The sequence below is a fragment of the Octopus bimaculoides genome, chromosome 3, assembly GCF_046866305.1.
Source record: "Octopus bimaculoides isolate indiv1 chromosome 3, ASM4686630v1, whole genome shotgun sequence".
In the NCBI taxonomy this organism is placed as follows: domain Eukaryota; kingdom Metazoa; phylum Mollusca; class Cephalopoda; order Octopoda; family Octopodidae; genus Octopus; species Octopus bimaculoides.
Window position 1 is genome coordinate 18,442,681 of NC_142930.1, and position 26,643 is coordinate 18,469,323.

The 26,643-nt window shown below is 33.9% G+C and overlaps 1 protein-coding gene across 3 annotated transcripts in view; it reads left to right on the forward strand.

The window, feature by feature from the left end:
* Positions 1–26,643, forward strand: part of LOC106876669 (serine/threonine-protein phosphatase 2A 56 kDa regulatory subunit epsilon isoform) — a 288,837-nt gene that overhangs the window by 225,297 nt on the left and 36,897 nt on the right. For all 3 annotated transcript variants that reach the window (XM_089348645.1, XM_052966625.2, XM_052966626.2), the window contains exon 6: positions 8,466–8,525. In XM_089348645.1, coding sequence (XP_089204771.1) covers positions 8,466–8,525 — 60 coding nt within the window. The remainder of the gene's footprint in view (positions 1–8,465; positions 8,526–26,643) is intronic.

A 26,643-nucleotide genomic window follows, 5' to 3' on the forward strand; every position in this document is an offset into this window, starting at 1 on the left:
TTTCAATTTCTGTTGTTTTTTTGTTCATTAAATTGAGAGGTTGTTTCTTTGTTTGGAAACAGGTGAGTAGTGGTATCAGGAAAGGCATCAGGTCAGAGAAACTCTGTTCAAACATACTCGTCTGATCCATGCAAGCACGGAAAAGTGGACATTAAAACAGTGATGATTATATGTCTTGGGCACATAATCAAAAGGATGTGGCTTTTGATTCTCGTGCTGTGTGACACATTGTGCCCTTAAGTAAAGTATATTGTTTCATGCTGTTCCAGTGTACTCAGTTGAAATGAGTACCAACCAACTGTTGGTGTAACTCTCTCTCTCTCTCACCAACTGTCACACCCTGGACATTCTACAGGGTCAAGATTAGAAGGACATGGCTATGTCTGCTAGTAACTTCATTGGGTTATAAAACAATTTGCAAAAACGTGTTACATTCTACCTGGTCATCATCAATTCTGAGTGATGCTTATGATATGTATATATTATTCCATTTTTTAGGAGAATATTTTCTCATATTTCGATCATAGCACTTTCTAAAATATGCCCTATATATATATTGTTTTAGAAAATGATATTCACAGCAAAATAGCAAAGATAGTATTGAAAATATATAAAAACAATACTGTTATATGATAAAATAAAAATTTCATATGTATCATTTAAATGCTAAAGGGACTTCTAAATCACCATGTGTGCATATGCAGGTTAAGGGCTAGAAACCAGTGTGAGTATAAATTATGTATAAAACACCACAAATTTTACTATGGATTAAACTTCCTGTCATTAAGTTAATGCAGAGAAATAATCAAAAGTCTATATTTTCTATCTTTTCCTTTTTGAATAGATTTAAAATTTAATACTAGAAACTAAATATGATTAATTCAGTTGCTTTTCTATTGCAGACTTACTCACTTTAGTGTTGTGTAGGATAGTAGGTAGTGAAATTGAAAAATTAACCTGGAATCCCAACCTGGAGAGGTTTATAGGATAGCTGCTCCAGTAATTTTTATGATAAACAGCAGCCTATTATCTGCTTGAGTAGAATATAGCATGTTACTTTTTTTACTGCACCAGCCAGTTTACATATGTATGTCTAAGTAATCAATGTAACTTTGTAATTCACTCTGTTCATACTATCTGCTTTCTTTTAAAATTCCATTAGCATTGCTTCCTATTGCTGACTTTTTCTACTTAACTATGACCAAGTTTGGATGTGGGAAGGTCCTGATCTAAAATTGGAAACGATCTTAAAGGAAAGGAAATCTGTATCAAAAGTTTTGGGTTATAGGAAAATCCTAACTCACCTCCACCTCATTTTTAAGACATGCATTCATACATATATAGGCACACATATGCATATATAAACACAGGCACACTGTGTCTCTCACACACATCCGTCTATTAGATATCTGTTAGTGACTTGTGCATTCTCAGACTGCATATTTCTTACACTCACACAATACCAAGAACAAAAATACTTTTATGAAATTGTGTTTGAGTATTGTTCCTAACATTTATTTTTAAAATCTGTTTTCTTCTTCTAGATCTGAATTGTGAATGTTCATTATAATTCTCTCCAATTTTAGATATGCTACATGCACTCACCAATTAAACAGGTCTTATTTCTTGCATTTATTCTAACAAGATGATGAAGAAGGGCATCTTTGCTGGTTAGCATGCTCATACGACTGATGCTTATTAATGTAAAACTCTTAATGATGTTTTACATCTATACATGGTTGGTGGATTCTGCCAATTTGTGTAATTGTGTGAATCATTATAGTAGAGCTTTTACTTCCTTGGTGGAAATTTTATTTTTACTGGGTATGCAACTACCCTTAATCTGTATTTCACTATTAAGCTTTACTAATGTATGAATAATCTCCACATTCCATTTGTTGCTCTACTAACAACTTGTGACATCTGTCTTTTCATACAGAGCACATGATGCAAACACTACATATTTCATGACTATCTTTAAACGGGATATGTCCTATAACCTATTTAATTATTCAGGCATCTTTGACAATTCTATGTAATTGAAAATCCAACTTCACAGAACTCCTCTTTCTCCAAATGATTGATGACAGCAAATTTTTTTATGTATAAGGTATAAATGAAATTTGATACATCCAGCAAAGAGGTTTTTTTTTTGTTTTTGTTTTTTTGTATCTGGAGAAGGCAGTGAAGTTTCTTCAAGATCAGTTAGATCAATGTCATTAGCATTCTGCTTGAATAATTACAAGTCATTAACTGCATAGAGAAAACTCCAGAGGTTCAGTGTTCTGGGTAGGAAGGACTTGGTGTAATGATTAGTACATGACTGAAGTAGGGACTTATTATGGGGTATGAGAGGAGGAGAAACATTAGTTAGGAGTGCTTGAGTGGGAGTAGCACAAAACTAGTCAGCCCTAGGGAATAGAGAGAAAAGACATTTATGAACTAGATATTAGAGTTGATGAGCAACTTCATACCTTTCTTTTGATGTAATTTATGATGCCTGTGTTTGGAGCAGTACCACAGTCCAAAATGCATGAGCAGTACTCTATTGTAGCCCTCCCTGAACTTTGTAGAGAGCTAATAGTTGTTGGGCTTTGAAGAAGTGGGTTAGTTTTTCTGATTCTGTCTTTGCTATACGAGGATGCGTGTTCATGAGGAGGGATTATCAGTGATGGTGAGGTGTATGGCATTCAAAGTGAAATTGAGGATTCAGTTTGCATGCAATTCTTGTTTGATGGCCTGGAGGCACAGTAATGCTTTCTTGATATGTATAGTGATTGCACTTGCTTTTTGTATTTGAAGGAGACAAGATTGGCATGTCCACATTGAAGGAGAGTGTTTTTTACTGTCTCTGGTTATGGAATCAGTGGAGATTTGATGTGAGTTGTCTTGGTTGCATGTGGATGACACTTTAATATGAAAGTTAAGGGGGTATCAGCTGTGTAGGAGTGGATATTAATGATTGCAAGTAGGTTGATGATGTATTGGAGAAAGAGTGTATGAAGACAAGAGTGAACCTTGTGATACACCTAAGTTGATAGTATGGCCCATAGAGAGTTCTATCACTGGATACTGCAATAGTGCAAGCTGGCAGGAAGCCAACAAATCAAAAGACGAGAAAGGGATGGAGCCCATAGATGGTCAGTTTCACCATGATATTCAAATGTTGAAATTTTTTCTATCTAGAAAGTTGGCCAAGACCCTTTTGGTATGTGTTGTCTGTTAAGGCAGTGATTAGAAGGCCTGATTAGGTGCAGAGACAGTATGTTGGGTTTGGGAACAATAAAAAGGTCATAGAGATTTGATGTATGTTTTTTACTCAGAGCATGTGAAACTTGTAGAGAGTTTGTGAGGATTGCAAAAGATTCAGTCTCTACTCTGGTGGTAATAATATAAGGTGCGTGTGGGAGTCAAGAAGAGTTGTGAGCGTTGAAGTCACAGTGAATAATGATTTTGGAGGAAAGTGAAGTGAAATAGATGTTGCTAGAAGGGGCATAGACAAAATTGATGGTAGTTTGAGGAGTGATAGTGGAAGTATTTGGTGTTGTGACAGAGGGAGATTTTTGAACCAGAGTATGTGAAAGTCTGTTGTTGATATCCAGATGAGAGAATAGAGTGAAGGGTACTGTGGAGTCTACATATGAGCAGACACCACTTTTTCAAAGTGAAGTTTGAGTAAAGAGTGGACTGTAGATAAAAATTGGCAAATTTGTGGTCTGCATGAGGGTAAGTTGTGCTGTATAGTTCTAGTTTGGAGTCCATAAATGTTAGAGAAGATGAAGGATTAGTTTTGGGGATATAGGAAAGTTGAGGTTACTGAAAGCCTGCTCCAATAGAACAAATTCTGTTAAAGGCACCTCTGGATCAGGAGATGGTGTTGGGTTGGAATTTTGTGATGTGGATTATTAACTCAAACTACCAAGTACCTACTATCACTCATCTGTACATATTATATAAATGCATGCAACTCTCTCTCCCTCTCCCCCCCCCCCCCTCTCCCTCCCCCCCTCTCCCTCTCTCTCCCCCCCTCTCTCTCTATATATATATATTAAAAATAAAGGTATTTGATGAATGAGAAATCTAGATATTTAGATTGGCAAGAGAAGATAATCTTGTTTTTATTTATGTTTTTTTTCCTCTTTTTTTTTTGTTTTGTTTTGTTTTCCATTAGACAAAAATGTGAATCTTATATAAAAGAGTATATTTGATTTAATAGATTTCCATATAATATTTTCAGTGATGTAAACTTAAGCAGACTTTAGAAGAATTTAAACTGAAAATGTTGAGGGCTGAAATTAGATGCTGTCTTATTTCTGGATTTGTTATCATTAAATGAAGGACAGGTGATGCTATTCTTGCATAGGATACAAATCTATTACAGTTAACATTCATAGGATATCATTTCCTACAGCTGCATTAATTGGGGCATATGGAGATGTCCTAAACAGATATGCCTTCATTTATAAATAACATAAAATATTATTCATGTATCTTTGACAGATTTCTTTAAAATGATTTAGACATCTTACATTTATAAAATTATCATCTAAATTCCTCTGACAATTTCCAACCTATGAATAGCAGATCATATGCTGATCAACAAACTCGATTAACCTAAGATAGATGGGAAAAGATTTAAAACGTATGATAACTGTCTATCTTGGAATCAATAATAAAATTTTTGCTTTGTCTTTGAACTTCTTTGAAGTTGGTGAATCACTGCTACAATTATTTATTCAATCGCTGAATGAAGGATCTTATTTTTCTAATCTTAGCATGTCCACATAAACTATAGTTGCTATTTTCACTTCTGTGGTATGTGGTTATACTTGAATTTTAACTATACATCACTTTGCAACCTTAGACAACACATTCTAGTTACAATAACCTTAGATAAATTTAAAGTGGAATATAAAAGATAAATAGATATAATGTTTTTGTTTTTTTTTAATATTCTCAACATTTCAATTTTGCATTGTTGTTGGACTATCACAATGTTATTATCGAAAATAACCTGACCTTATTTTTGAAGGACAGTCACATTTAGATTTAATGTGCATGAATATTGTAAATGAACTAGTGTTAAGCATATTGTGTAAACATGGATTATGTATGTGTTTTAATATGTATTTATGTTCTTGTATTGTATGTGCGAAAATATCATAAGACATGTTTGTATTATTGTATACTACTCTGGTTTGCTGTATGTACACACTGGCTGTTGTTTTCTTATTCACCTGAAAAACATGAAGTAGATAGTTGTTATTCATGCTAAAGTTTCAAAAACATTTTACGAGGTTTCTTGTAGGTAATTAATAAGAAAATAAGTGGTTAACATTTCATCTTGAAGTAATACTGATACTGAAATATTCTAAGTATTGTCTGCCTCTGGGTGTGACTTTGTCTTACTTTGACTCTGCATATAATTGTTCTGTGGTTGTAATCTGAGATCTGAATCTTTTCCAATAATTCTTTATGGAATGACTGTTTCTCTTGATCATGGAAATAGAAAATTACGATCCAGAATGACTTAACCCTTTAGCATTTAAACAGGCCATATATGGCCCAAATATTCTACTTGTTTTATGTTCAAACCAACCAGACCCACCTTTTCACACCCACCCTATAATATCATTCTGAAAACAATCGCATCATCAAAATATCAAAGCTACGAGATAATGCATGATTAATTCAAAACAATATGAATAAGCAAGCGTTACATTTGACAGAATAATCTGAACGCTAAAGGGTTAAAGGAATTAGTTCATGAAACCCTTTCAACAATTGCAGATGTAAAATTTTATTCAACAATTAAAAATTTTTTTTTGCATTTAACACTAACTTTGGCAAGTGTCATAGGTATTCCATAGAATGGCAACTTTCAAAATGTTTGTAATTTATATTCCATATTATATGTTATGAAATTTATTTAATGAGACAGATATTCTCCTACATCAGAAATGTGATTTGTTAATGATAATAATAATAATAATAATAATATTTTCTACTGGCAGCACAAGGCCGCAAATTTGTGGGAAGGGATTAAGTCGATTACATTGACCCCAGTGCTCGACTGGTACTTATCTATTGACTTTAGAAGGATGAAAAGCAAAGTCAGCCTTAGCAGAATTCGAAACGTAAAGACAGGCGAAATGCCACTTAGCATTTTGCTCAGCATGCTTACGATTCTGCCAGCTCGCCTGATAATAATAATAATAATAATAATGATAATGAAAATATTGTCATGATGACGAGTGTTTTGAGAAAAGAAACTGAAAGCTGGATGAAGTTCAGAGATTGTTTAGTGTTGTTAATTTTTTTAATCAGCTCTTTACAATAGAGGACTGAATTTGTTGAGGTTTCTCTTGAAGATAACTGCTTCATATTGAGAAATTATATCATGGGAAGTTCTTTAAAGAAGTGTATCTTATACTTTATTTAAAATAGTAACTCATTACAACAAATTATATCAATTCTTTGTTCTGATGCTAAGGTTTATCAAAAAAAAAAAAAAAAAAGGTTTACATAACTTATTAATTTTTTTCAGTTAAAAGTATTTGATTAAACTTTTCAAGATTTTAAAAATTTGAATAAATGTTGCTTACATATATTCTTATTTATTGTTACTCAGTTCTGTGAAGCAGTGGTCATTTTCCAATCTACTCATTACTTTGATAAATAGACATTAGCATGATTGTTACAGTTGGCTGATTTATAGTTCTAGAATATTTTTGCTTGTATTATCTGAAGAACTATGGACAAGAAAAACAAGCTTTTAAACATGAAAAAAATTCACATTATTTACATGTCATGGATATTTTGTCCTCATCGTGTTTGTTGTTAACACAACATTTTGGCTAATATACCCTCCAGTCTTCATAGGGTGTAATGGTTAAGAGTGCAGGCTACTAACCCCAAGATTCCGAGTTCAATTCCAGGCAGTGACCTGAATAATAATAATAATAATATCGAAAAATACCTTAGGAATGAGAACCCAGGTTTGAAATTTCTCCAAACACCCGATGAAGGCTGGAGGGTACATCAGCCGAAACATGTTAACAACAAACAAGATGAGGACAAATATCTGTCAAATGTAAATAATGTACATAATTCCGCATCTCTTAAATATAGAACTGTATGAAAAAAATTATCAACAATATATTAAATATAAAGATCTCTTATAATTAGTGTGGCAAGTTGGAAAAAATTGATATAATCCAAACAAAAAAGTTTTCTGTAAAAATAAGATCAGTTGATTGAAATTTTTGGACAATGTAGATGATGCAGATCAGATTGGGTCTGATTTTTAAAGCCACCTGTTGTAATCAGAAATCTGAATTGTTTATATTGTTCAATCAACTGATGTTATAGAGTTATCTTATTGGTTTTAGATTTTTAAGCACCTAGAGAGTTTTTGTCTATTAATTGCTTAGATAATCTCAGTTAATCAAATTTTTTTGTAACTCATTATATTACATAGGTGAGACCCTACAGTATTTGTATTCATTATGCAAAATGCTCTCTTACAATATTTTCCTTTATCTATACTGTTGATATTTATAATCAGTGCCAGTACATTCCCTTTATTTCTCTCTCCCTGCCCCACTCTTATGTGTGTGTGTGTGTGTGTGTGCGCGCGCACACACACACACACTCCACTTTTTGTTTTTGAAATCTGAGTCAAATATACTTTGTTGAGAAGGTCTAGTAAGATCAAAACATATCCACTGCTCACACTTGCTGGCTTTAAGCACCAGATCCACTATGGCTTGCATTGTCTATATATCTTCCCTCCCCGCTCCTGAAAAACATATTGTAGTTATCTCCTCTAGTTGTTTTCAGATGTTAATCAATCCTGGAGGAAATTTTTCTTAGGTAATTTCAATTGATCAAAGTTTGTCAACTCACCTCTAATATATTAGACTTCCACTTCATTTTCTAAAAATAAAATAGTTTTCCTAGAATTTTTAAAACCTCTATCATTGCAGCTTACTTTTAAGTCATTGATTTTGAATCTCTAAGATTGTGCTCTAATTAAATGGATAATATTTACAATAATAGTTGATTTATATGACAGCATTGTAAGTAGCTAATAACTTCTTGGATAGCAAAAATCTATCTTCACAATTTCTGAATTAATAATTTGTCTTATTAGTTTGGTTTTCTTTTTCTTTTTATCTGATCAATCATTTGCAAGATGCTAGAGAAAATGATACAGAAAATATTTCATGAAGTATTTATTGTTCTGTTTACTTCTTAAATCAAATCTGTCATTTAACTCTCTGCTGGGTTCTGAACCCAGATGTTCAAATACCACTGTTAATCACCAAGTTAATTGTTAAATTTGAAATCAATAATTTATTTCTATTTTGGCTAACTCTTTTAAGTAAAAAAAGAGTTGCTTAAGTGTTTAAATATTTATTGAATTATATTTTATTTATCACCTTGTAATTTGTGTGTTTCAGGTTTATCTATGAAACAGAACAATTTAATGGAGTTGGAGAATTGTTAGAGATATTAGGCAGGTAAGTAATGTTATAATTAACTGATGCTCCCTTGTATAACAGTCAACTGAGATTATCATGGGAGCAAAACAATCTTTGTATTAGTTAAACAGGTCTTCTGGTACAGCATTTCTCCACCTGTTGTGCTCTTCTGTCATCTTGAGATTAGCCTTCAGTACTTTTTCCCCCTTTCTTCCTTAGTTTGTCACTGCTACATGTTCCTTCTACTTGGACCGTTTGGCACTTCTTTACTAATCTCTCATCCACCGTATGCATTATATGTCTGTGCTAGTGCAGTCTCTTACAACTGATTCTTCTTGTACTGTTTTTCTTTCAGCTCATTTAGTTCCTTTGTTCATGTATACCAACATTATGCATCCAGAAGAGCCTGCATGTTTTATTTTTTTTTCTAGCTTCACATGTTTTCTTTGTTCGTGGCCCACATTGGACTTATACAAGAAATGTTAATTTATGGAGAATAATCATCAAATGTTAAATTTAGAAAAATTGCAGTAGATTTTTATTGTATTTCATAATACTGATATGATATTTGTCTACTATTGAGTACAATCTCTATATCATTTTCATCATTTTCTCTCCACTTTCCATACTAATACGAGTAGGATGAATTGTTACTGTCCAAGTCAGTTCTTATTTGGAATTACTGCTCTTAGATGATATGGAGACCACATCTCACTGCTCATACATTCCATTTTATTGGGATGGTTTCTATGGCTGGATGCCCTTTTTAACACCAACCAATTTACAGAGTGTGCTGCGTAACACACATTAGCACTTTCATGCCTCTTTTCAGTGTTGATACATGTAAGTGTACCACTCTCAGTCCATGCACACGTCTCTCTAACAACATCTCGGTTTTCTCTAGTACTCTGCTTTGCAATATGAAACACCTTATGTCTCTGATAATCATATTGCCAATAATACTGCACACTTTTCACTTTCTGTCCCCCTCTTGCTAAGTAAACCTGACATTTTTATCAGCTGCTCCATTTCTTCCGTCTTTTTATGATACTTTGTTAGCTTATGTGGCTCTATAATACTATTCCATTACCATATTACATTCTGCCTATTTGGAACCATGCATCAGCCACAGATTTGGTCTGTACCCCTTAACAAGTTGTTTCATAGAGACTCTTCTTTATATTATACTAGCTTAAAAGCTGCATTCCATGCGGACTTTTAAGCTAGCCCCAACAGAGGGATAATTTGGCCTGCAGCCACAAACTAAACAGAGCTAAATAGTATGACTATAATATGTCTATAATGATTATATGCCCCAGCAGTGTTTGATCAGAGTTTAAGGACAGATGAGAATTAATTCTGTAATGCAATCATTCTATTGTTCCAGTCTCAAGTTGAATCCCAACTGTCAGCCAATTTGTCCCAAGGTTCTTATCTCAACATAAAATTAATGACAGAAATGTTATTTATCTCCCACCCTGATCTCTGATGTCGTCAGACAAATATCAGCCAAGCTTTACCTGCTAGAAATAGCAACCCAAATGCTTTTAAATCAGATCCCAATGCTGGATATTCAAGAACCAAATGAAGGGCAGATTTTCAATCTCAGGATCATCTTGATTTCTAAAAAGTATATGTCTATGTAGAGCAAATGTAGACTGAGATACAGGGGTCACAGACAGACAGAATTTTGCTTTTAATGATATAGAAGTCTCTGTCACCCCCTCCCCTATTTTCTCATATGTGGCAACTAAAATTTCTCTGAACCTACGACTGGTTGAGGGTACTTTTAATCTCCAGATTTTCTTTCACTTAATATATATTTGTATTAAAAGTCAGTCAATTAGAAGACTTCAAATCTTATGGCTATATTGTATGATACAATCATTTTCCAAGCCATTAGGCAATAGCTTACTAATGCTAAGGTTTTATGGGCATATGCAGTGCAGGCTGAGATAACGAAGAAGGAGTAATTGTTAAATAAGATAAATAATCCATTTTTCATGTTGACACATGTTTAAGTGGCAAGAATTTCGTTGTCATTAAGGTTGGCATCTCTTTCTTACAAAACAAGTTATTGAATATCACTTGATACCCCAATTATTATACATGCATTACACATCACATACATATATATACATTAACTTGTTTGAAGATTCTTGTAGTTATTGCATGCTGCATTTGTTGACAGCAGAAAAAATAATAATGAAGAGTTTCTAGATCCAACCAAATTTGAGTTCTAAGTTTTAATGTATTTCTTTGTTCATAATTGGTATTTATCAAACCAAAGTGGTAAAAGTCAGCACATATGGGATTCAGACTCCTGAAATAAAGTGATGGTAATAGATTTCAAGGCATCTTGTTGACCATGCTACCATTTTTACCTCTTCAGAATATACTTTAAAAAACCATAAATTATATAGCAGCCTTTACATGTGCAAGTGAAATGGAAATGTATAATTAAAATTGTATTTCTTTGAGGATATGGATTATTCACAAAAGGCCTAATAAATATTCTTCAAGTAAGTTTTTCATGATGCCATTCAACAAGAAACACGATGAACATGTTTGTAAGGTACCTGAAAGCTAACTAAAGAGTTGATTGTTCTTGTCCTGTCACCAGCGCTGCATTAAAGAACTTACTTCTGAAAGCCCGGCATCTTTCAGTTTATACTACAATTGGTGTAATTCAGCAATATAAAAAGCAGCAGAACTGAAATTGAAAAGTATTTCATTGGTACTTGCAGCTTGGAATTCAAATCATATTATAGGAAAAAAACTACCTGTGATAGACCAGTGTTCTATTAATATCTCATCTACTTAACACCAAGAATTGGAAGTGAACTCCAGCTTTATGTATTATTCTGATTAAAAATGGATTTCCATTTTTGTTTTATCTCTGCATCATCCAATGAACTTTTTAAATTGTTGAATCTGATATAAACAATACATTATCTGCCTTTAAATCAATCTTAACAGTATTGAAAATTTGACATGGAAAGTGTATGGGTTCTGTTTTGTAAATATTTTCCAAAGCTGTCTTCTGCATAACCTTAGTTTACAGCTATGGATACCTTGTATATTGTTGCAGTGAAAGAATGTATTGCTGAATTATATTTTCTCTTTTTAAGTAGCAATGACACTTATTTTTAAATTGACAAACTGTGATACATGCTTTGTCCAGGAGTACAATACAATAATTATGAGCAAAGTTTAAATTTTTCTACTACATGCACATCAGTCCTGCACTTCAGAGAGTTAATGTTGCATTCTTTTGTTCAGTATCTTTTTATTTCATCTATTTTTATCTTGGAATTAATTGATCCTTCTTTACTCAACAAAGCAAAACTTGAAGAGCTTCAGCTAAGGAAAGTTTATCAATCAGCCAAACATCTTTCTTCCGAATCTAGTCAAGCTTATAATGATAGGAAATGCGTTGATAGATCCGAGAGTGGTATGAGTTATAAGACATGTTTGAAACTCATAGAATATCAGTAGTTTCACAGAACAAAAGTATTTCTTGACATTAAGGTAAAGCCAATGCTGCTAAAGGTAGAAGATTTTACCAAATGTAATGAGACGCTTTTCACAAAGTGCAACATTAATGTTCTTTGAAGTAAATAACATGTTTAATGAAACACATATGCCTTTTACTATGAAAAACTGTGTCAATAGATACAGCCTTATCCCCAATTTCCCCTGTCATGATAAACATTTTACTTAGATTTATCCCTACCCTAATTTATCTTATTTACTCATTTAATTCATTTGTTTATTTTTTTATACTAGTCTGTTGGGCAGGTCTGAGTATTGTCACCACTCTTGTCATCTTTGATGTGAGGCTTAACATGCTGATATCTAACCTCACTACTTATTCTCATACTTTTATTGGCTATCCTCTGCCAGAAGTTCTAGCAACTGTTCTTTCAAAACATCCTCTTCCACTGTTAATTAGGTTACCTAAGCAATAGAAGCTACTACCTACAGGGATTTATCTGGGCATTTGAGAAAGTTTATTTCCTGTGCACTTTTAGTGTTTACTGCTCCTAGTCATTTGCCACATACAATGTTTACTTTCTGTGTAGGCCTACCTCTGATACCTTGTTGTCTCTGTAGTTTGCATTGGGTACTCCTTTTGCTACATATTGAGCATGGCCGTTTCCTTGATAGAAGCTTAGTTCTATGTGTTTTCTTGCTTCCTAAAACTCTGGTCTTTGCTAAGTTAACCCTAAGGCCCTTTGATTCCAGGTTCTGCTTCCACACCTAAAACTTCTTTAATAAATTCTACTACAGATTCAGCTATAAAAACAAGGCCATCAGCAACCAGGCTTAAACTCCTGTTATAGTCTGGAAGACTATGATAAATGAGAAGGGATTGAGAATCAAACCCTAATGAACTCCTACCAGCCCATTAAATTCATTGCTGTATTGCTCACACAAATTCATATATTCCTATCTTCTTCAGTGACCACCAGATCACAGAGCAAGGGATCCTTGCTATGTGATCTTTCAAAATTGATGAATGCAGCTTAGTTTTAGCCAAATACTTCTGCAGTTACTTCATCAGGAAGAGTATCCATTGTACTTTTCCTTGGCATGAAACCAAACCGCATCTCATCTAGTATAACTCTTATCAATCAAGGTGTACCTCTTTTCATAACTTTCATGATCTAGTCCAGCAATTTGATAGCTCTTAATTTCTTCTCTCTAGAGTATCTCCTTTATTAGCCATAATAAAAATTTCTTTACATAGTATAAATAAATAATAGTAATGCTTTTTAAATTTTTCATCTGAAAGTGGTTGGGGTATATCAATTTACATGGCTATGAACAAATATATTAACACAAATCATTATAGCATGAAGACTATGACTATACCAAGAGATTATTCTCTAAAGAAAGTTATAAGAATTGGTATTTTCCCTTTTGTCGCTAATACTTCCCAGAGGACAAACAAAATGCAACTTAATGCCATAAAACAAATGTTTTGCTCGTATACTTTAGCATATATTCAAACATGCACAAAATATTTTTGCATTTAAATTGAGCAAACAGTAAATATATTGGCAGTTGTTTTAATTTTCTTTTTGTGTTAATTAAAACCTTAGGTGGCCATTTGATCATAGTAATTTTAGTTTCTGTTTTTTTTTTTTATAATTATATTTCTTGTGCACTAATATAGAATTTTATTTGCCTAAATAAATTGCCTATGCAATGATCAATAAATCTAGCATAGTTTTATTGATGTTTCTTTATTAAATCTTGAGTGAAACATTTTGAAAGCATACTTGTTAGTAATTTTTTATAAAACTACTGCCAATATGCTGGCTGCTAAACTTTCAAGTAGATTTTTTGTTTGTTTGTTTGTTTTTTTTTTTGTTGCATTCTGAAACTACTATTGTGGACTTTATATCTTTGATATTTAATGAGCAATTGACATGTGTTTTGGTATTTTGCATTTCTGCTTTAAATCAAATCTTATTTGAAGCCCACAGTATACATCCACATTTGTTCTTTTCTTCAAATTTTAAGTTATTCTTAATACAATCCTAAGTTGATTGCTAACAAAGTGACAAGCATTTCTTGTTTGAGTCAAGACTGTAACAAGCATTTACCTATGTAAGTGTACAAGTATTATGTGTTCCCCCACCACTTCCCTCCTGTAACGTTAGTGTAAAGTTAGTAGAATGTTTCACTGTCTTTGCTATATCACTGATCCATTCAGTCATTTTATATACTAGGTAAAACTAACCTCTAGTTGGTTTTTCTCTTTGTTTAGTTCATACATATATTATCTTGTCCTTTCTGCAAATAAAGGAAGACATTATCCTGTTTACATAAAAGAAAAAAGAAAAAGCGAAATATGAAAGGAAAAATGAAATATTAGTTAAATAACTTCTTAGTATTTATGAGAAAGATCAAAATAAATATTAAGGTGAAAAGACTTTAAAGCATTTAATAGCTTTATAGCTTTTAAACATAAATATCTGAAATCATAAAATAATGAAATGTGCTTTGATTTGATTTTCTAAGTTGTTATATATATATATATATATATATATATATATATATATATATATAATTATGTGTATTTCTTCTATCTTAATGAATAAAAATTCTTCTGATAGAATAAATGGGTTAATAGAAACCAATGTAGCAAAGAACACAAAATAACTGTGGTTTAGTTCCTGTTTTTAAGGCAGGAACTCCTTGAAATTTTGGGTATTTGAGTATATTTAAGAATTTAAGGAATGGAGAAAACACATGTTATAATTGCCTACTTTATTCCTACACATGTTTCAAAGGATTACAACCTGTGTGATCCATAGGGATCTTTGATATTAAAATTGTAACCTTCTCATCAGGGAAAGCATGGGAATCATCTTAAACGTGGTCATAATGTCTTACGTTTAAGATGATTCCCATGCTTTCCCTGATGAGAAGGTTACAATTTTAATATCACAGATCCCTATGGATCACACAGGTTGTAATCCTTTGAAACATATGTAGGAATAAAGTAGGCAATTATAATATGCGTTTTCTCCATTCCTTAAATTCTTATATATATATATATATATATATATATATATATATATATATATAGTTTTTTTGTATATGTAGGTTGTTCAATGTTCTTTACCTGAATGTTGAAGAAAGCAAAAGATTAGAACTCGTAGTGAACAGGAAATGAAAAATGAGTGTAATGATTTACTAACGTTTTATTAAAATATATTAGAATTGGAATTAAGACTTTGCAATAATGATTGATCAAAAATGTTGTTTTAAAATTATGATTATCTGTATGGATATACTAGCATTACCATCATTTTGTGTGTGTCACCTAATTCTTTGCACCTACATATGGATGAAGGATCTTTCATATCTTCCTTCTCCAAATTTTTGTGTGTCTTTGAGTCCACCTAACCGTTACTCTGATCTTATCATGAGTGGTAAGTAAAAGTCACCAGTCATGATAACAAGATCATTGTTGTTCATTATTGAGATAGTCAGCAAGGAGGCCTCTTAGGAATGGTACCTTTGCTCATTTGTCAGGCCTGACAGAGGGATGTATGCATAGCTTGCTATTGCTGTCAGTGTTTTATAACAATTCCAAGTCTACTTATTCTCTTGTATATTCTGACTACTTCAATTAGTGTTTTTCTCTGTCAGCAGTATACCTAATCCTTCCACTCCAGTACTTACCTAGGAAAATTTGTACCTGGTTTCCTATGTGAAGAGTCTGATCCAGGTTCCCCTTCCCCCGTTTTACCTACCTCTTGTATGCAGCAAGCATCTACTCACCTCTACTTAAACGTCTTTACAGTCTCTCCTGACATACCCTTCATTGTGCCTACGTTGACGGTGACTGCATTGAAGTTTTGTAGTAGACATGAGTTTTTGATACGGTAGTGGTGGTGACAGGTGGGTCATGTGATCTTCATTTCCTGCATCTGAAAGGAAGAGAGTTGGTGGTGCAATCATTTATTAATAAGATGTTCATAATTGGCTGCCTCATTACTATGCACAGCACTAACACAGTGTGTATTAGTTCTGTATATGCAGTTAGGGTTTTTCATTGATTTTGTGATTCCTCACTCCTTGTAACTGTATTCTTTTAATGATTTCACAACATGGATTGCAAGCATTTTATCATGTCACCCATTGAAGGTGACAGCTCTACAGCCATCGGTGGCATAAACACAGGAAAAGCAGTTAGACCTTCAATGATAATTGCTGAAATATTGAAAGTATCTGTTGAAGTTAGACTCAAGCTAATCACTGGCATAAACAGTTAGGTGGTGCAAGGAAACGCCATCCACAGTCACCTGAGTGGCAATACTATCATCAGGGCAAGAGAAATGCTATAAAAAGAACTACAGATGCATCAAATTAATGGGTCAAGATATGAAAGTAGCAGAAAGACTTGTAGCATAGTTAATTAGGAAGAGAGATAACTTGGCTAAGATGCAGTTTCAGTTTGTGCCAGGGACACCACCAATGCCACCTTTGTGATAAGATAATTATACCTAGTTTAGTTGCTCTGAAGAAGGACTTTCACTGGATTCCTGCTCTGTCATTTGACAATCTCTAAGAAAATAAGTTGTAAATTAATAGCTTGTGAGAGGTGTGCAAGCCTTATACAGGAATGCTGTCAGCATCATGGATGTTAGCATTGAGTTCAGTACAGAATTTAGTGTACAGGGTTTGGTTTTCAGCCCCATTCTGTTTCTTATAGTTTTGCAGACCATAATAGGAGTTTCACAGCTGGATCTGTTGGAGAATTAGAAAAGAAATTCTGAATGTTGAAAACAAAAAAAAGAAAAAAACTAGAATAGAGAGGCTGTCATTAGGAGAGGAAAAGTTAAGCCAAATGTCTAAAGATTACAGAATCTTGCTATATGAGAAGTGGCCATGCTTGATAGAAAAAAAATGAAGGTAGAAATTCTGTATTGCATACCTAATGTAAACTGCAGGTGCACAAGAGATGCACTATTATCACAGGCTAATGATGAAGGAGGATTTTGTGTGTCACAAATGCTCATAAGTACTTAGCAGTAAGAGCACCTGTGCAAGGGATTCTTTAAACTGCTCAGATGATTCACTGTTATCCTGATAACCTCACCGGCAGTGGAGGTGGGTACCCTGAAAGCATAGTAGCCAGAGTAAGAGCAAACTGTGAATAAAGTTAAGGAAGCTTTTAACTCTGGTGGGTATGTAATGTTAGTCTTTTCAAACAGTGGAGCACAAATGAATGGAAAAAACAATACTGGGTATAAAAAGAACCAGATGTAGTGTACCAAAGAGAAGATTGCGCTGGTGTGGACATATGTATGGAAGATAATAGCTGAGTAAAGAAGTGCCAACCCATGCAAGCATAGAAAAACTTGTGTAGCATAGTGATGGTGGTGATGTTGACAGCAGCAATGATGTGTGTGTGTGTGTGTGTGTGTGTGTGTGTGTGTGTGTGCATGTAGATTTGTCAGAGAAGAGGCGGGTAGTTCCATGATCTTTGTCCTCCCAAATTGGTTGTGGCATTGGTGACATCTACAGAAAAAATGGGGATGAAATCCATTAAAAGCATCCATAACCCAGTGGTGATGGAAGTTATTGTTTTATATATTTTTAGAGAATTTGCAGTTTTCTACATAAATCCTTTGTTACATGGTCCACTGCTTCAATGATAATGAGTATAAATAATAACAACAAAGCTGCATTTCACAGTTTCCTATAGGTGCTTTCTATAACTTCAGACAGGACATTCTTCACATCTGCTGATCAACTGGCTTTTATATGATTTTTATTCCTTTTCCTAGAAAATAATATTATGCTTGGTCATGTTTGTGCTGGATATATATTTTTATTGGAATATTCCAGTTGTATGCCTCATTTCTAATGTTATGAATGTATTCTATTGCAAGTAATACTTCATGTGGATAAACTTATTTGTAGTTTTTGTGACAATGTCATGTCTTATAGAAAGGTTAAGCAGGCATTTTAGCACAGCAGCTGCTATCTATAACATTGATATACTGCTTGCATGCTCAAAAAAGCTGGTTTTCATTTTTCTTCAAGTATTCAGGCTAGTATTTCAATGTTAATACTTGCAATGGCACCAGGGAGTTGTTGGACTACAACTGTTACTTCCAAACTTTTGAAGGCCTTTTAAAGCACTATTTTTTTTACTCTAGTTTTACCTCATGCACCAGTATTTGCAAAATTCTCAAGGGTGGGCTGGGGGTTGTTTCAGACTTATGTATCAGTCAGCTTTAGAAACAAATAAAAAGAAAAAAACCCACTGATATTAGCATTCATCATCTGGTCACTGATATACCTCAATAGGTTATCACATATAAAGTTTCATTGTGAATAAATTTCATTTGCATGTCCCACAAAACATTTCGACAAGCTTTTATTGTCTTAGTGCTATAATTAGTTTCAGCTCACCAAAAATTTTTTTTTAAATTACAATAATTTGTGCATGGCATTGATTTTGTTCTCCTTTACCCATCCAAGAATATAACTTTGGCATTTCTTCAACAGAACTGGCAATGGATTAACTGCCAGGTTAAGCAGCAGCATCAAACAGAAAAGCTGCAGCTTCAAATATTTGTCAATAACTTGATTCTGACAAGGAACTCACCTTATTATCAAGCCATCTTGTCACTGAGCTCTTGACATGACATGATATACATACATACATACATACATACATACATCTTGTACATGTGTGTGGATATGTGTGTCTGTAGATAGATTGATACAAATTCAAACAGAAAAACAGTTAGTGCAGGGTTTTTGCTATAAAATTTAGTTGTGTTGCTCCCTACCTTCTCTCTTTCTCTTCTCTCACATATGCATGCATGTGTACATGTACACACACAATAAGTAAAACACACACACACACACATCCAATTTACATAAAGTTATAGTTCAGCTAATTGGGAAGAGAGACTAGATGTGATGCAGTTTGGTTTTGTGCCAGGGAGATGTACCTCTGATGTTCTCTTCCTAGTAAGGTATCTACTGGTGAAGTATATAACCAAAAGTAAACTGCTGTACTTGATATTCCTTGACGTGGAGAAAGCCTTCAACAGGATCCTTCACCTCCTGATCTGGTGATCACTGCAGAAACTAAGAATGGCTAAATGGTTGGTGAGATCCATTTAAACCATGTGTGGCGGTGCTGTCAGTAAGATGAGAGTTAGAAATGTGTACAGCGATGAATTTAGCGTGCAGGTAGTAGTTCACCAGTGCTTGACTCTTAATCCCCTCCTGTTTATCATAGTCCTCCTTCTTTGCACCATAGCAAACTGGTTGCCCATGGGAATTCCTGTGTTGATGACCTTGTTCTTATAGCTGAATCTATAGTAGGATTAGAAAAGAAATTCCAGCTGTGGAAGCAAAACCTGGAATGAAAGTGCCTCAAAGTTAACTTAGCCAAGGCCAAAGTTCTAGTAAGCATTTTGTAAAATATATTCTGGCTCAATTGAAGTTTTGTCAGTAACCTCTTTCACCCAATTGTTTTATGTCCTGATTATGTTTACTCTCATCTCTTCTCTACAATAAGTTCTGCTGCAACTGCCTCTTCCTTTATATTGCTGTTCCATAACTTAGACAAAGGACAATCTGCTGCTCCTTCCATGACCACTGCTCCTCCAAAATATCATCCTTCACTCTAAAATAGGTCATTCATTATGAAAATAATAGTAGTTGTATTTTTCTGATACAAGAAATATTTGATTTTCTTCTGTATTTGAAATATTGTATTATAGGTGTGGAGTGGGGTAGGAGACACAAGCCTAATACAGTGTTGTGTAGCCAGAAAGACCATTAAATATGTTAACTGTGCCAGGATGAGGAACTCTTAGTAAAAGTAAAGTCAGGAATATTTGAGAAAAAACAGTTTGGAACTGTCACTGAAAACATTATCTCAGAAGTGATGCATGATTATTCCATCCATCCATCTAATGCCAGTGCTTTTTTTTGTTTTTTGTTTTTTATAAATAGATGTGAATTGAGAATGATAATGATGATCTTTAAATTTATATTCCATTCAAATAAGTCTAATTACATATTTGTCAATATAGCTTGACCTTAAGATTTTGTCTGTCTGTTCAATCAGTTGCCATGAAAAGAAACAATAGAAATTTCATGTAAATGCCACCACTATAATGATATATAGATGTCTTGGTAGTTGTTTTTATGCTTATTTATTGTGTTTATACTTATTAGTTATCTTTTAGTTTGAGGTGGAAGGGCAACCAACACTTTGTCTGTCAAACTTAAGCTGAAAAAGATAAATAAGGCCAGTGTGGTTAATGTTCAGTTAGAATCCTTCAGATTGATATTTGTGAAGAAAATATTGGCAGAGAAGTTCCAATATGATACAAACTGAAGAAGAAGGATTGAGAAAATTGGACAGATGTTTGAGTGTATGTTGTATGACATCCAGAGGTTCAGAAGAGTTGAGATTATAGCAGTGGTGGTGAAAGATACACTAAAGACATAATTCTTGGAGAATATGTGTAACTCTATTAATTTGTATAGTTGTACATATTTTCCAAGACATTTATTAATGTTTCAAATTCAATTCCTTATTGGCTGCTTGAAACTAAATGTACTTTAAATGTTAATCTGTACTAAATTGTTTTAAAAGAAATCATTTAATACATTGGATGAACTCTAGCATCTTGTATGTGCATGTGGGTGCATCTGTACATGTATTGCTTATATTTATTATCAAGGCTTTTTTTTTTTTTTTTGGTACTAAATATGAAACTGCTAATTCAGATTGTCTATTAAGAAATCATTGTTTTGAATAATAGAAAAGACAAAATCTCAGATTTAATACAAGAAGAAAAGGATTGTTGGTCAGTACTACTCAAAAAGTGCACTCGTTATATAGGTGAAAGAGAAATCAACTACAATCAGGAGTTGAAACTGAATCACAGATATGCTTGCTTGGAACCAATCTTTACACTAACCATGCCTATTCAAAGAATTTGCTTTAAGGTCAAACTGACCTTACAACTGCCTGAGAAAGTGTAGTTCTAATGTACTAAGAAAGAAGAAACAACCATGTTTTGGTATGATTCAATTAATCTTTTGATCTAGTTGGATATCAATCTTTGTTTACATTTTAACTCTGGGATAGTCAGCTGGCTTGGTTTTAGTTTAGTGGGCCTGACCATGTTTATCTCTTTCCTGTTTGCTATGATTACTAATTTGTTGGTTAATCCATAACTTTTCATTCCAAGCATTACTTTGGTTTTCAATGATCCTCTAATATAAATAAATCATTGACACAGTTTGTAGTGCAGAAAGCTCTGACAATATTTGCTTTAATTTTTGGTAAATATACCCTGTACTGTTTACATGTAAGTAGAAAGGGAGATTTTATTTAAAACCTGCTTTTTGCCTCATAAAATTGTTGGTCAATCTTTTAGTACCCTTGTTTTCAAACTAGTTTTCATTATTTTTTGCATAGTTTGAATCTGGAAAATGTCTCATATTTTGTATAATTTAGATCAAATTTATTCAAATGTGTTGGATAAATTTGTGGCTTTGTTTTCTTTTTTATTTTTTTAAATCAATATGTTCTTTTTCCTAAAAGATTTACTTGCAATTTTTTTCTAACTTATAGATTCCTATAATATGGATTTTACTACATTCAAATAAATCATCACCTAGATTGTTAAAGATATTTTCAAATGACATACTCTCTGAATGGCGTCATAATTTTCCTTATTTTAAATGATCTAATCTTTTAATCCTTTTATTACCATATTTCCTATTGAGATACACTACTTTCATTTCAATTAATTTTGAAAATGAAGAATTTAATAAAATAACTATCATTATTAGGTTGGTATTTGGAACAAGTTAATAGCATATCAAAAGGGCTAAGAGCATGGTTTTGCAACTATTTGACTTAAAATACATTTTTTTACCATTATTTTCTGATATAAACAAGAAGTACATCAGACTTATAATGAATATCAATAGACAGAAGTTTTTTGGTTTCTCCATTCTTCTGACAGTCATTCATGAGTAACTTATTAATGTTATCTGCAGATATTAATATTCTTAAGTCAGCCTCATCATACTACAATGTGATAAGCGATTTGGTAGGGGTGGGATGAATTTACAAGCAAGAAATTTATTCATTGGCACAATATTATTTACTTAAATTGAAATTCATTCTGATTATTAGTTTATAGTTAAGGTGGTAATAAAAAAAAAAACTTTAGAGTCTCTTTAATTACCAGAACATCATAAAGTTCCATTAATCTGGCAGACCTGATTGCCTGACATTGTTTGTTGTGCTTCATGTTCCCACCAACATGTGGCAGTCATTGGCTGCCAACATCATTCTGTTATGTTTACTTTCAAGTTGAAAGGGTCAGTACCTAAGTGTTTCAAATGCTGCCTTTGTCCATCCATTAGTAAAACTATTACCCACTGTTAATAAGACTAGCCAATTTCAAGAAAGGTGTGAAAGGAAACCATTTAACTCCATAATTGCACTTATGAATTGAAATAATATAGTATTTTAAAAACAAAAGGTAACTAATGTGATTTATATCTGATTCAGAATCAAAGATCTTGGTGTCTGACATTTTTAAAAGTCAATTTCAGGGTGAATGACCATTGAAAACATAAAGTTTGGGTAAAAACTAAGACATACTTGTTGACAGTTTGGTGATTTACAAACTTTAAAATATGATATTGCATTCATAAACTTATTTTGTCCAATGAAAACAATGATGGCAGATATTGAGGTTGCATTTTTGATGACCTGGTTACAAAATGTGATTTTGTTGTTTTTAAACTGGAGTTCCAATACTCAAACAGATTTGAAAATGTGGCACTCCCCAGAACCAAAGGGGACTAGATTAGCAGAACAGTACTATATAAAAGTACATGTGTGTGCATACATGTGCACATGTATCATCTTACTTAAAATTTCAATCTTCAATCAGTTTCCCATTTTAATGAATTATAAAAATAATAATAGACATTTTATTCTGTTAATTCTAATCTAGAGAAATGAAAGCAATGCTAACATAGAAAAGCATGCATAAAAATGAACAAATAATTCTCAAAGCCTTATGGAAAAAAATAATTCATATAAAGACACTAACTATATGTATGTGGTTGTCATAATATTTAACCCTCCCATTTAATACCAAAATTTGAATTTCTCACTCAGTACATAAAATAAACTTGAAGCTGTCCAAACTGCTAGTATATTTATTAGCTCAGTTGTGTCCTTATTATGAAAATATTTTATTTATTGCTGGTATTAGATTCCTTAGAGCAAGCATAAAATGTCTTATATTTTATTAAAACTGTATCCTCTATTTAGTAATCACCTCATTTTTATTTTATGACCTTCATCAGAAGCACAAAATGGCACAGCAAGGGTCAGCATAGACTTGGGAACAACAGTGGGTAAGAGGTGGTTCTACACTCCTCAAAATCCCGGAACCCCTGAACCACAGTTCTATTACCAGATGACTTTAAACTGCATCTGGTAATAGAACTGTGGTTCAGGGGTTCCGGGATTTTGAGGAGTGTAGAACCACCTCTTACCCACTGTTGTTCCCAAGTCTACACTGACCCAGAGTAGTAGGCACCTGTCAGGGTCCCAGCTATAGGTTAACTAGTATATGTAATGACACTCGGAGTATATGGGATGCAGAAATACTTTTAGTTGGGGTCAAGGCATACTGTAAAAACACTGGGAGTGATGGGCCCCTAGCTGTTGTTACTGCATCTTTCTAGGAGAGAGACCTGTGGTTTCACATGATTACTGGTCACCTTCCTTCAGCCTGTCACTAGATATTAATCATGGAGACTCATGGTGTGCAAGCATTTATCATTACAATTTAATGATATGCCTGTGTCTCTTTATGGTGACCTCAGTTGTCATTCCATCTACTGAAAGTCCTGTGGCAATGGAAGAGTATCAATGTGTGCTAACTTACTCCATTGGAAGCACACAGTGAGTTAGAATTTTCACCTGACACCTATGCTTCAAACCATTCAGATCTGCAACAGGACTAAATGGTCATCTGAGAGGTCTTGAATGGAAAGTCAAAAATGCCATTGACAGGGAAGCAACAGTCACCTGTGAAGTTGGAGCAGACACCATTTATTCTTTTATTAGTTTCAGTCGTTTGACTGCAGCCATGCTGGAGCACTGCCTTTTAGTCAAAGAAATTGACCCTAGGACTTATTCCTTGTAAGCTTGGTACTTATTCTATCAGTGCTGAACTGCTAGGTTTTGGGTATGTAAACATATCATCAGTTATCAAGCGATGGTGAGGGAGACAGACACAAAGACACACACACACACACACACACACACACACACACACATATATATACGACCGGCTTCTTTCAGTTTCCATCTACTAAATCCACTCACAAGGCTTTGGTTAGCCCGAGGCTATTGTAGAAGACACTTGCACTAGGTGCCACACAGTGGGACTGAAACCAGAACCATGTGGTTGGGAAGCAAGCCATGCCTGCACCTATATATATTTATGGGCTAAATTTGACAGATTTAACTACTCCTTTTATCAGGAACAGCTTGAACAGTCAATGGCATTAGTGAGCACAAAGATGAAAGGTGTAGTTGAGAAAAAATTATCCAACATGCAGGACTGGAAGCCATCTGAATGCTGGAAAATAGTTACCTGCATCATGGTAATTCACCCCCAGTATCAAAATGCTGATATCATGACAGCTGCTCAATGCTCTGTAAACAGTGTAAAGGCTGTAAGACATGACACGGACAACTGCAATAGAGACTATGAAGCCATGGCCAGCAAGAAAAGACACAGCAGACATTCTGACTGTGTCTGCACATCAGAATTCATCTCAGATCTGATGCAGAGGGCCTTGGGCTCAATTCAGATGGCTTTGTGAAGCTGCTGGAGACTTTGATCAAACCCTGGATAGAGTTGCTGCAGGAAGGTTATGTGTGGCAGCAAGATCTGGTTCCTGGCCATACCTCTAGAAAGAGTCAGAAATGTTTGTTGGTGAATTTCTATGACTTCACCAGCCCCAATTTCTGGCCTCCCAATCCCTGATTGTAATCCCATGGATTACTGTGTGGAGGCATGGATGAGAAAGACACTGACCACTCTGCCAGCAATACCAAATCTGTGTTCAAAGACCTTCCCAGGGACACAGTGAGGCACACATGTGCCAGGTTCTGGAACTATCTTGAGAAGCCTTAGTGGAAGCTGGGAGCTGCTACTTAGAGTAAAATGTTTTCTCCCAGCCATAATGTAGTTGATATTTTTTGATTTTTTAAAAATACTTTTATTTTTGGATGGGATATTTTCTTTTCCTTTTATGCAAACTGTCAAATTTTGCCCAAGCACTGTGTGTGTGTATTTTTATATGTGTATATATATTATATATACATATTATATATAGTGAGAGAGAAAGATAATATCCAAGGATCAAGATGTAGGAAGAAAATTAGCTTCAAGCGATCCATAGTAAATATAAAAAGCAACTTTTAGGGGACAATAGTGGTTTATTGAAACGGGAGGTTGTGGAGTTTTCTTTTCTTGTTAAAGTACAATAAATTGATAAAAGTTCTTTTTATATATTGTGGTTGGTGAATAAGAATACAAGAGTTAAGGAATGGAGTAGATAATATCTGGGCTACATGCATTTCATACACCTCTCTATTTACCACTTCCAAGGTTCTGCTCACTATGAAACATATGTAGCCTGGATCTTATCTACTCTATTCCTTAATTCTTGTATGTGTATATATACACAAAATATGGGGGTTTAGTTCACAGGTGATCTAAACAACTAGGTATGCTAGGTAAGTGCTGTAATGGATTACTAGGGCTCCAAAGTTATAGCTGAGACAGTTATGGAGCCAGTTATGGACTTAATTCTACAAGATCGGAAAGTTGAACTGTGAACTTTTATGCTTCTTTTTTTATCTCCCTATTCCTTTATTCCTGTCCTTTATGTCGTCATTTAATTACTCTATACCTTTCATATTTTCCCTATTTATCTCTGATGACGGAATATCCCATACTCTGGGATATCCCAGAAACAGCTGTACGACTTAGAATTTTTTCCCAATAATAATAATGTATATGACTTGAGATGTCTGCCCTGTCTTAACATTTGTTGTCCTCTATAACAATTATATGTGTGTGTGTGTGTGTGTGTGTGTGTGTGTGTGTGTGTGTGTTATGAGCAGTAGTGGTGTCAATTAGACCCAAGGGTTTCAGGTAATGCTGAGTAAGTGCTATGGATAGACCACAATTAAGCTCCAGGTTTGGTGGTTATGCAAATAAGGGGTCCAACGTAGGTCATATATCAGCATATGAATATATTTATAAATGTTCTATATTATACACAACCTTGGTTTTTTTATCTCATTACGAAAAATAAATCCTTTTAAAGGCGGTGCTCCAGCATGGCCACAGTCAAAATGACTGAAACAGGTAAAAGAGTATATATCATCATCATCATCATCGTTTAACGTCCGCTTTCCATGCTAGCATGGGTTGGACGATTTGACTGAGGACTGGTGAAACCGGATGGCAACACCAGGCTCCAATCTAATTTGGCAGAGTTTCTACAGCTGGATGCCCTTCCTAACGCCAAC